General features: G+C 42.7%; 1 protein-coding gene across 2 annotated transcripts in view; it reads left to right on the forward strand.

The window, feature by feature from the left end:
• Positions 1-12,637, forward strand: part of Opn5 (opsin 5) — a 48,795-nt gene that overhangs the window by 5,340 nt on the left and 30,818 nt on the right. For both annotated transcript variants that reach the window (NM_001389270.1, XM_087565907.1), the window contains 2 exon segments: positions 8,327-8,497; positions 12,019-12,353. In NM_001389270.1, the coding sequence (NP_001376199.1) occupies positions 8,327-8,497; positions 12,019-12,353 (506 nt within the window).

A 12,637-nucleotide genomic window follows, 5' to 3' on the forward strand; every position in this document is an offset into this window, starting at 1 on the left:
GTGTAAACCAGAAGCCAACACATTGCTGTTTTCCTCAGTCCTTGTCTTCCATATGTACTGAGGCAAGGTTTCTCCCTTGAATGTATAGCTTGCCAATTTGTTTCTCTAGCTAACCAGCTTGCCTTAGGGAATCCATTCTCTCTGTTTCCCATGGGTTGGCCACCTAGTGTTTACATGGGTGCTGAAGATTCAAACTCGGGTCCTCACACTTATATGAGAAGCACTTTACCCTTGGAGCCATTTTCCAAGCCCACTGTTAGGCTTTATCCCAGGGATGTTGTGTTCAGGGTACAGTTTTGGACAATACATGATACCATCCCATCCATACTTCAAGAGTGCATAGGGCTATGGATCCAGACTCTAACCGCCCACTGCTTTGCACTCTGTGGCTACTTTCCCGCCATCGTGGAAATCTGGTGAAAATAAACTGTAAGATGATAGAATCTTAAAGGGGAAATTCCAGCCAAAGACAGTGACAGGTCACTACGAGAGCTGCTGGAACAACGGTGATTTTAATTGTAACTTAAGGACTCACCACAAGCTTCTTCCTCCATGATGCTTAAAGTTGGCTGCATAAAAACATTACAGGGGGGCACTTAAACGTACTAATATCAGGGAGTTTAATAAGTGCCCGAGAAGCTCGGTGGATAAAGTACTTTGCTGTGAAAGCATGAAGACCTGAGTTGGATCCTCAGCCTCCATAAGTGTGACAATACATACATGCAATTCCAACCTTGGGGAAGTGGAGACAGAAACATTGGGGGACTTCGACTACAACAGCATCTTTGAAAGTCCCTAGTGCCCCCCATAAGGTGGCAAGTGATTGATAGAGAAAGACAACTAACATTAGCATTCGGCCTACACATTTGCATAAACAAATGGGTGTACCTGCACACACATGTGCACACACACCACACCACACACACAGACACTCAGAGATACAAACATATCATACACACAGAAACACACAGAGATACATACATACATACATACATACATACATACATACAGATACACAGAGGTACACACTCACGCACACGTATTTCCACACATGCATTTCCAGATAAGTTACTATGTGGATCAAATAGAAAACTTCTGGATTTTTCTCTTGCTTCTTAGACTTTTCAGATAACCCAGAAAAGAAGAGCTACAAGATTCTTTCTTTAACTATAATTTGTTTAAGAAAGAGTAATTCTGGGTATGCGTCATCTTCTTCCAGGGCTGACTGGGCTCTACCCTACCCTTTATTTGGATTCAAAATCTGTTGTTATCTAGCTATTATCTCAGGTTGTTAGGGAGGGAGGAAGAGTCTTTGAAGTCTTTGCTTTTACATTGAGTTTTTTTTAACAAAGCAGTTTCTCGCCTCCCGTTTAAAATAGTGTGCATCTTCATAAATCAAATTTTCTACTGCTGCTAGTTTACAACAACCAAGTTTAATAATAGTTATCATCGACCCATTGATGCAGTATTAAATAGCACGTGTTACCCTCTTCCTGAGAGTTTGCATGCTCCAGGTTACTTGAGAAGGCGTTACTGGGTGCAGATAGACTCCAATATCACAAACAATTTTTAGAGGGTGGTAACTGTCTATTAGAAGCAGAAAGAGGTCCTGTAAGCATCTTTCCCTGTGTGAACCCACGCGGTTTGTTGAAAGGCGGCAAAGGGCCTGCCATTTCCGCTCTTGCCACGCGATGGCGGTAGAGCAGCAGGCATGGTTCGGTTTTTCTCCATCTGCTCGCCTAAGGCTCCCTTCCTAGTTCTGAGTGTAAAATGTCTGTCCTAGTGAACTCTGTCATTTCAGTTACATCCTTCGCCAGTGAGTAATAGCTGACTGCTGCTTAAGGCTGACACAGACAAGACGCGAATTTAAAACAAAATGCTCTTAATTGGTCTGATACATGGAGACTCCTTTCAGCCTTGCCAGTCTGCTCTAGAGATCTCAGGAAGCACATCCTCCCTTCCCCAGCCAGTGTGCTTAGAGGAATCCACCAGAAGGTGTTTTCTTCCACCTGAGCTTTCTTTGGTAAATCTGGGTCACGTTTAGTGTCTATAATACACTCTTCCAATACATCCTAAAAAAAATTGTCTTTTTCCCTTACCCAGCTGCATTCTTTATTTTTTAATATTTTAGTTTTATTTTTTACTTATTCACTTTCATCCCTCTCACAGTCCTCCTCCTGGTCACCCCTTTCCACACACCTTCCTCCATTCCCTTCTCCTCTGAATGGGTGGGGCCCCTGGGCATCCCCCTTCCCTAGCACATCAAGTCTTTGAGACTAGGTCCATCCTCTCGCATTGAGGCCAGGCAAGGCAACACAGTTAGAACAACATATCCCACAGAGAGGCAACAGTTTTTTTGTGATAGTCCCCGCTCCAGTTGTTCAGGACTCACATGAAGACCAAACTATACATCTGCTACACGTGTGTAGGGAAGCCTAGGTTCAGCCTGTGGTGTGTGCTCTTTGATTGGTGGTTCAGTCTCTGAGAGCCCCAAGGGTTCAGGTTAGTTGACTCAGTTGGTTTTCCTGTGGAGTTCCTATTTCCCTAGGGGTCACAATCCTTCCTCCTATTCTTCCATAAGAGTCCCCAAGCCTCATGGGGACTTGGCTGTGGGTGTCTGCATCTGTCTGAGTCAGCTGCTGGGTAGAGCCTCTCAGAGGACAGCCAGGCCATACTCTTGTCTGCAAGCATAACAGAGTATCATTAAAGTGTCAGCGATTGGTGCTTGCTCAAGGGATGGGTCTCAAGTTGGGCCGGTGGTTATTGGTTGGCCATTCCCCCCGATCTCTGCTCCATCTCTCATCCCTGGATTTCTTCTAGGCAGGATAGATTTTCGGTTAAAAGTTTTGACCCAGCTGCATTCTATTCTAAACACTGAAGAAGCAGATTCTAGAACCAGACGTGTCATATATATGCAACTAATGTAGGTTGTCTTAGGCACAAATGCTCCTATTCAGGAATGTGTAGTAGAGTAAGCTAGAGAGTTAGAGAAAGTAAATCGGTGCCTGCGTTCCCTTCAGACAAATTGTATCAGCAGGCCTAGGGGTTGAAAGTCCTGGACAATGAGAGCTAAAGCAAAGCAAAACACAACGAAAACCAAACTGCAGTGACTCCATCGGGAACCAGGCTGAGGAACATTCCACTCTGTGGAAGAGAGGAGGGGGAGAGGGAGTGACAGAGGGAGGGAGACAGAGACAGACACAGAGACATTGATATTTGTTGTAGATGACCTTGCCGAGACGCATCAGAGGCTCCACTGCAGGCTGGGTGTAGTGTTAGAGCTCACAATCCCAGGATTTGGGAGGTGAAGGCAAAATGCTCAATAGTCTGGGGTCACCCTGTATCTTCAGCTACAGAATAAGTTTGAGGCCAGTTTGGGCTGCATAAGGCCCTGTTTCAAAACAAACATACATGTGCGTCAGCATGCATCTTCTCTCCCTGTCTCTCTGTCTCTCTGTCTCTCTCTCTCTTGCGCGCACACACACACACACACACACACACACACACACACACACGTTTGCACCCCCTCCCAACAAAACAAAGCAAAGCAAAACAAACAAAAACGCCATTTTGGATGGAGACCTAGCATGGATATTAGTTCTTGTCTTTAGGCCACGTTAATTTCTTCTTCTGCCTTGACCTCCACACAGGGGATTCTCTGCAAGCTTTGGGGTTTGCTGTCTTTTCTGCCCTGAAGACTTTTCAGGCTACAGATCTTCGTGCCACCTCAATGTAAAAAAACCCTTATGTAAAATAACGATGCCTGTCTATCTCTGCTTGTTTTTCCTCACCCCACTAATTCCTATTTATCATTCTGTCATATTCCCCGCTTCTCTCGGGGCCTGGTTGTAAGCATATTGAACCTCGAATTTACTAATAGCTGTCGGGTGTTTGAACCTCGCATTGATTAAAATGGCTATCTTGTCTCTGAGTAAGACATAAATCAACAGAACAAGTGTGACAAAGAATGAATAGAAAGGGAAAAATTGCAAGAGAACATGGGAATCTGGTTTTAATCTAAACATGGGAGAGCTTAAAGAAGTGATTGGTAAGCAATTTTTGTTAGATTTTAGAAATGGTGTACAAAGAAATGAGTTTTGCAGAACTGTCTTCCATAGTTTTCATTCATTCTCCCTTCCCTTCCCTTCCCTCCCCTCCTCTCCCCTCCCTAAGCCTAATATTTTCCATCAGCCCTCTAGTCCTCTGTTCAAAAGCAGTAAAACACAAAACCAAAAAAACTTCAAATAATGTCATAAATTAACCATAAACAAGATACTATATTTTTCCTGATTGAAAGAAGGTTGGCCTCTCCATGACAGTCTTGCCTTACACACACAGAGTCACGCACAGATGGTGCAACCTTCCACACACTCACACACATGCCTGTCTACATGCAAACATATACATATCCAGTCTACACACACATATATATTAGCCATGTAGACACACACAACTATCTATCTATCTATCTATCTATCTATCTATCTATCTATCTATCTATCTATCTATCTATCTCTATATATTTGTGCTGTGAGAGGCACTTCACAGACTCCTGGAGGGGGGAGCATTTGAAAATCATTGTATTAGAAAAGTTCCTTCCAATTCCAAAATTTCATTTCTCACATTTATCTTGAATGGTATTGTTTTCCTGAAAACAATATATGTACTTGTATGTGTATATGTATATGTAATATATATGTACATACAATGTATATGTATATGCATATGGCATATAAGTATATGATGTATATGTATAATTTAAGTTCAGATTGAGAGAATATGAGTGCCACACACCTCTGTGGCCTTCTACTCTCCTTGCCCTGAATTCAAGGCATGGTTTCTTTTTCTGCATAGATGATCTCCCCCTTTCCTGTCCCAAGTCCCACTTCTCAGGGCTTAACTCTGAGTGCGTGATGTTACATCTGGTGTTAGAAACCATATCAACCCCTCACAGCAGGAGTGATTGTTTTAACACATTCAGTGAGGACAGAAAACTCACGAACAGTGTGTAAAAATTCATGAAAGGTGCATTGGAAAGTTTTTAATAAAACTTAATATGTATTTCTGGTTAAAAGATTCTTAACAAGCTAGCATGATGAAGGGGTATCTTTGATTAAAAGGCAGCAAAAAATATCACATTCAATAATAAAAGATTTAAAGGTCTCTCTCTCCCTCTTTTGCTCTCTCGCTCTCCCCCTCCCTTTCTTTCATTCTGAGTCATAGTCTCAGGTAGCCCAAAACGTCAACCAGCTCTCTAAGTAGTACTGGTTGATTTGAATCCCTGATCCTCCAGAATCTACTTCCCAAACCCTACAGCGGCAGGCTAATGCCGACATTATCTGATTTGTGTGCCCTGAAGATTGAACCAGGACCTTGTGTACCCCAGGCAAACACGCTACAAACTGAGTTGCTACGCCAGCTGAAACAAATAGAAACACCTCTTTTAGAATTAGTCAATAGGTGGATGTCGACTATGATACATCTATTCAATATTATTCTGTAAATCTTAGATGTTGTAATGACACAAGAAATAGCAATCAAATGAGTTTAAAGCTATAATTAATTACTTGTTATTCTTGCGACTACACAGTGGAGTATCAGCACGCTTTACAAGCTAGTGGACGCAGTACATAAAGGTTCCAATTCTCGGCACTGAAGTATTTATTGATCTAAGACCTTTAACCTTTTTTTTAATAACTGAAAATAGAATCTTCCCTGATATGCATTCTGGTCACAATTTCCCCTCTGTCATTCCTCCCAGCTCTCCCCCATCTCTCCTCTCCCCCTAGCTAACCCCTCTTTATCTCCCTTCTGAAAAGAGCAGGTCTCCAAGAGAAAACAACCAAACATGACAAAGCAAAATGCATCACTCAAGGCAAAAACCATCACTGAGGTTGGACAAGGCAACCCAACAGGAGGAAGGGTCCAAAGAGTATACAAGGAATCTTATTTTATTTTTTCCTACTTAGATGAGGCATATTTCATAATCTGTGGAGTAACAACACCAGCAAGAGTATATAGTCAATACATCTGGGCGCAAGATGCTTTCTGAATGGAAAATTTGTAAACGTTCTGAATTTCACCATTAAAGACTAGAGCTGGTACTCTTTGTTGGGTATCGTTTGACTAGCCAAGTATGTTTGCTTTGGAGGCCGAGACATAAATCTGCCAATAAGTGTGGCTGAATAGATGTTTGAAGGTCACCGTAGAAAACCTTTTTCCCTGGAACACTCGTTCAACACTCAAAGTTGAATATTTAATTTTGAACAGGAGGAAAACAATGCAGTCCTAGACAATCAAGGAGGAAAAATCAGCTTAGAAAACGTATGCTTTAGGAGAAAATTTCTCTTGGATGCTCTGTTGTAAATGTAGTGTCCTTCTTCCCCATCTTTTAAATGAACCACTTTAATAAAATGTTAGCAAGGATCACATGGCTGTCATCACCCTTCAGGGTCACATCTATTGTACTCCTTGAAGCCCAATCTCTTTGAGACAGTTACAATAGTAAATAAAGTAATACTTAACTTTAAAAAAGTTCTTTGACTATTGGGATGAATGAAAACTTTTCAGGGTAATTTCAAACTTAGTTTATGAAAAAAAATCAGTGACATTTTAAAAATAGTTGAAAGGTAATTTTGAATGGTTTTATTAGCATATATTAATAAATGACACTACATACATGTATATAATATTATTAAAATCAATTCACTCCTTCATTACCCCCTCTCGTTTCCCCATCTTTCTCACTAATTCCTTACTACTTCCCTAACGGCCTTTTCTCTACTGTCACATCTTTTGTATGTGTGTCTCAATGAATTATATTAGCATTGCTTACAGAATCCTGGTCCCCCCTTACCAGTGCACACCGCTGAAGGATACATCTCTCCCTTCCTCAGCAGCCGTTAAGTACTTATCACTCTTCAGGAAGGGATGGACACCTGTGATCCCCTTCCCTCCCATGACAGGATGTTGACCAGCTTAGCTCACCTAGTACAGCTAATCATGTATGCCACGAGCTCAGGAATGTTAGCCATATTACGTCATGTCAGGACATGTCAAATTATGTTAGCACTCCTTATGGCTTCCTAGCCCTTCCCGCAGCTCTTACATTCTTTCTGCCCCTTCTTTTGAATTGTTCCCCGAGAAGGGATGTGTTAAAAATGTCCCGCTTGGGGTTGGGGATTTAACTCAGTGCTAGAGCGCTTGCCTAGCATGCGCAAGGCCCTGAGTTCGGTCCCCAGCTCCGGAAAAAAAAACAAAAAAACAAAACAAAAACAAAAAATGTCCCGCTTACAGCCTGACATTCAACAGTCATTTATTCTCAGTACTTTGGTCAACTGTGATTCTTGTAGTCACTACTGTTAACTGCAAAGCGACAGTTTTCTGAACAAAGCGACGTTAATCTATGGCGAAAAACATAGTTATTTAGAAGACAGATCATGCCTCTTTAGTAGGTCAACGTTAGTAGCTTCTTCCCAGTGCCCAGGACTTCCCACGCCATCAGCTTTTGATTAGGGTTCCAGTTCCACAGACAGTTAGTTCCTACTTCTGGAGCAAGCCTCGAAGCCAATTCGAAAGTAGCTGGTTACTCCTATGATAATCGTGGCATTATCCATTAGTGTACAAGTGGATTCATGGGTTGTTATTGAACACATGATCTACAGCTGAGTGGGGCTGCTGAGGACAATTCTCTCCCAGCAGTCTGCACGGCACCTTTACGCCCTATGAAGCCTAGCCAGCATGGAGGAAACTTTCAGGCCAGTTCCTGCTTGATCACTTTATGTCTGTGACCAAGACCTGTTGGGTCTTCATTTGGTTGCTGTGGGCCATCAATGAACTGCCAGAATTTTACTAATCTATCAGTTTTGTGTAATGAAGTAAGTGGGTGTGTGTGTGTGTGTATGTATGATTGTGTGTGTGTGTATGTTTGTGTATGTTTGTGTGTGTTTGTGTGTGTGTGTATGTATGTGTGTGTTTGTGTGTATGTGTATGTATGTGTGTGTTTGTGTGTATGTGTATGTATGTGTGTGTTTGTGTGTATGTATGTTTGTGTGTGTGTGTTTGTGTGTGTGTATGTATGTGTGTGTTTGTGTGTGTGTATGTATGTGTGTGTTTGTGTGTATGTATGTTTGTGTGTGTGTGTTTGTGTGTATGTATGTTTGTGTGTGTGTGTATGTGTGTGTGTGTGTGTGTGTGTGTGTGTTTGTGTGTATATATACTCACACCTTGAAATGTGTCTGTAGGAATGCAGGGCCAGCTGAGTTGAGTGAACCCATGAAGGTTTTAACTGCAAGGATCCTCCTTTGACGCCTGCTTGATGCTCTAGTTGTAGGCAAGCCATTCACCATCATCTCTTGCTTCTGCCACCGCTGGGTGTTTGGCTGGTTTGGCTGCCGCTGGTATGGATGGGCTGGATTTTTCTTTGGCTGTGGAAGCCTGATTACCATGACTGCTGTCAGCCTGGACCGCTATCTGAAGATCTGTTATCTGTCTTATGGTAAGTGGGAAGGTTCCTTGTTCCCCGATAGGAAAGTTAGATGATTTGAGTGTCAGACCTATGTATATTTTATACAGTAAATAAAGGTTATTAATAACTCCAGTGACCAAGAATCCTTTTATTCATAGCCTCTCTGGTTCTATTGTTTATTTAGATTTGACCTGTGTTGATGTATGTGTCCTTTAGTCCTACTTTTATAATATGCCTACAGCTTTTAAATGTCTCACTTTCTGTTGTAAAATACGGAAGTGTCTACACATTTCCTCATGCGAAAACCAAAAACGAAAAGAACGAATGAACAAGATCAGGATTTAGCTGATGACCTACTCAGTTTTTGTGATTATAAGAACTGCTATCTATGGTTTTTTTCTTTAGGACTCAGGCTCTCTAAGGTTTCAAAGATGGAGAATTCCAGAATGTTCTCCAGGTTTAGAGAGCCATACAGATGTTCCTACCTGAAAGGATACACGCACTGAAATACGACTCTGCAGGTCTCTTGTGGTGTTGGTAGGTAGATGGAGCAGCTAAGACCTGGAGAGGCAGCAATAATGGAGTTTCCAGAACTCCATATTTTAAAGATTAGGCTATTTTACTAATTCAAGTTTTAGTATGTTTTTTCTTTGGATCCTGGGAATTTATTGATCCAGGAGAAAATTTGGGGGCACTTAATTTTCATAGTAAGAATCAGACCTAACCAGGGCATGGTTGTGACTGTCTTTGGCTAAAGCTGCTTGGACCGACAAACTGTTAGGTAGTGTGGCTGAAGCTACAGGACAGAGGATGGCCGGCATACAGACATGGTGAAGAACATTTTCTTTGGTCCTTAAAAAGTTGATACTCTGAAGGAGGACTCTGAAGGAGACCATGTATGGGGCAGGAGGAGGGTAGTTGTAAATGTTCTCAAGATTCAACACTCATTAAATAATTACATCTCGTTTCATAAATGTCTAAAACTTCCAGTTGAAACAGCCTGAGCCCAAAGTTCCAATAAGATAAAGCCGTACAATTATGCAGTTTGTATGATGTTAGAGTCCAATTCTCACCATAATCTTGTCTTATAGCACAGCAAACGGATTTTTAATAAAACCGTAGATTTCATAGACAAGAAGACAAAAACGTTCAACTTCTCAGGAGTATTTGAGGAAGAATAAACTGAGATCTCTGTTTTAAAATGTCATCTAGAGTTTAAACTTTGTATCAACTAAAGAGAGGATGCTCTCCATTTTCAGAATCATGGCGGGGCATAAATGCCGTAGAAGAAAGGTATATATCACCAAGCTTCCTCTAAGCTTGACTCTATGACATTTCACCCTTTAACCTGATTCACTATTGGACCTTCACACAGTGTTCTCTAGCCTATTGGAATTTAAAAGGTCACTCAGGGACATGCAGACATATGTGTTGGGAAGCAACCACGTAATGTTGTTAAGTGGTCATTCCCGAGAGATGACCTTTTGGACTCTTGAGTAATTCCAGTGACCAGTGACGGGGAGCTTACTACTGCTCAAGGCAGCCCATTCTCTGATTGGTCTGCTCTCATTGTTACAATGTTATTCCTTATATTGAGACAAAACTGCCTCCCAGTAACCTCCACCCATTGGTCCTAGTTCTGACTTCTGGAGCACCACAGAACCCATCTACTAATCTACTCCCTCCTGTACTTGACAGCCTTTCAGCATACTGGAACGTAAGTATAAAAGCATCTCACTCAGTAACCCTCACTATCAATGCTTATCCGTATGCCTATGCACGTCCTCATGAAGCTATGTCCTAACCTCTGCCAGTGTTTGACGCGTTATGATGGATAACCAAGAGCTGACGAACATTTGTGGCTACCCGATCGCTACCCTCCTCTGGTTGGGCTTGAGGAAAATTTTGTATTTCATGATGTTCAATGCCATGTATTTGAGTAAACAGAGACGATGGAGCATAGATACAGTTTCTTCTGTTTCTTCTTAGTGATCACACACACACACACAAACACACACACACACACACGAGAGAGAGAGAGAGAGAGCGAGAGAGAGAGAGAGAGAGAGAGAGAGAGAGGGAGAGAGAGAGGAGTAAATGAGTAAATGTTCACGTTAAGGTCTAAGTTAATAGTTTGCAGAGTTGACACGATTTCATTTACTTTAAACATCATCAAAACCTTTAAGCAAAGACTGGGGCGGAAGATCAATTGGCAGAATGCTTGCCTACTGTGCACGATGCCCTGTGTTCTAGCCCCAGCATCACATAAACTAGGCACAGCCGGACTGTGCACCTATAATTCCAGCTCTTGGGAGATGGAGGCAGGAGAATCAGAAGTTCAAGTTCATCCTCAGCTCTCTAGCTATTCTGAGGCTAGCTTGGGTCAGAGTCCATTCGTCAAAGAAAACACAAGGAGCTAACCGCAAACCATAAGCCATGGGTTACCAGAAATGCCCCTTAATGTCAAGAACACTGAACACTCAGAAGGGCCACACGAATGAAATCACACCGCCCTCAGAGGAACTGAAGTTTTAGTGACTTAAATCTCACTTGCCTAGAACAGAAGCAGCCCCGAGTGCATGTGGAAACAATCAGTTAGCTTTACTCGGTGTTTTTTGATAGTTCTTCCCTGCTTCTGTGCAGCTGAAGCAGCAGGGAAGCCTTCTCACCTCCCCTTCGACAGTATGCTACGTCAGGTGAAGTGATTTCCATGGTGACTGTTGCAAAAGAGCTAGCTGACCTGGCCTTGGTGACTGAGTTGAACTTCCGGAAATGATCACTAGAGTTTTACAACTTAAAAAAAAATAATGACAGTAGCACTTCTTTCTCTTGGAATTCTCTTTTGGTTAAGGAACTAGTGTTGAAACACTGAGCTCTTTTGTCTCCCACTCCTTTGATCCCCATTCTTCTTGAAGACATTTTTTTCCCCCAGAATTACTTACACAGCATGTCCGACAACCTAATCAGATTGCCCGCCGCTTTCCCATCATGCCTCTGAATTTTCAAGCACAGTCATTCACTTTAGCACCACACCACGGGTTCAGGATCAAGACCCGCCAACCCCACTCAACAAATTCCTAGGCAAGGAAAGGATGTAGACACAAAAGAGGTTTTAGAAATAAGGGTGCTTTAAAGGCAGGACGAATCCTTTGATTTCGCACCTCCTGGAAAGGATTCTCCTTTGACTTCTTAGACTACTCACTAACATACTCTTGAGATGTCTTCCCGAGCTCCCCCATCGTCTTCCGTGTCCTTTCCTCTTTTTGTCTTGCTTTCCCACCCTGAGCCACTTCTCCCTCCCAAAACTCCTAGGTGCCTAGAGAAAACTTTCCCCGTGAATTCTCTTCAAATTGCTTCCTCCTGGACAAAGGCTCCAGCTCTGGAACTTTCTTTGCCTTGACTTCGCTCTCCCCCAGGCTTCAGTTAATCTGTCCGCGTCTCCTAGAATTCAGTGGAATAAATCTTTGGAGATGGAATTTGCCATGTCCAGGGGAGGTGTCCGGGTGCAGGGCGGGTTACATGTGGGTAATGCTCTTTTTTTCCACCTCCAGGGGTCTGGCTGAAGAGAAAGCATGCCTACATCTGCCTGGCAGTCATCTGGGCTTATGCTTCTTTCTGGACCACCATGCCCTTGGTGGGCCTGGGGGACTATGCACCTGAGCCCTTCGGAACCTCGTGCACCCTGGACTGGTGGCTGGCCCAGGCTTCGGGTGGGGGTCAGGTATTCATCCTGAGCATCCTCTTCTTCTGCCTCCTGCTGCCAACGGCTGTGATTGTTTTCTCGTACGCGAAGATCATTGCCAAGGTGAAATCTTCTTCTAAAGAGGTAGCACATTTCGACAGTCGGATTCATAGCAGCCATGTGCTCGAGGTGAAGCTGACCAAGGTAACGGTAACTGTACTCCCTCTATAGGTATGGTTTTATTGAACACTCAAAATGTATATGTGTACACACACACACACACACACACACACACACACACACACACCTCACATTTTTTTGCACAGTTTGCGCCATTTTGTTTTGCTTGGACTCTGGTTGGCTTTTTAAGGACATGCTGCCATCCACATGGCTTCCTGGTTTACCACAGAGTGTTCCTTAATGGTTGGATCCTTGGGTAAGTGGGAAAGAACACAGTTGGCAGTTCTTTAGATATTATGGCAAATGGA

Source organism: Rattus norvegicus, chromosome 9 (assembly GCF_021556685.1).
Source record: "Rattus norvegicus strain SHRSP/BbbUtx chromosome 9, alternate assembly SHRSP_T2T, whole genome shotgun sequence".
In the NCBI taxonomy this organism is placed as follows: Eukaryota; Metazoa; Chordata; class Mammalia; order Rodentia; family Muridae; genus Rattus; species Rattus norvegicus.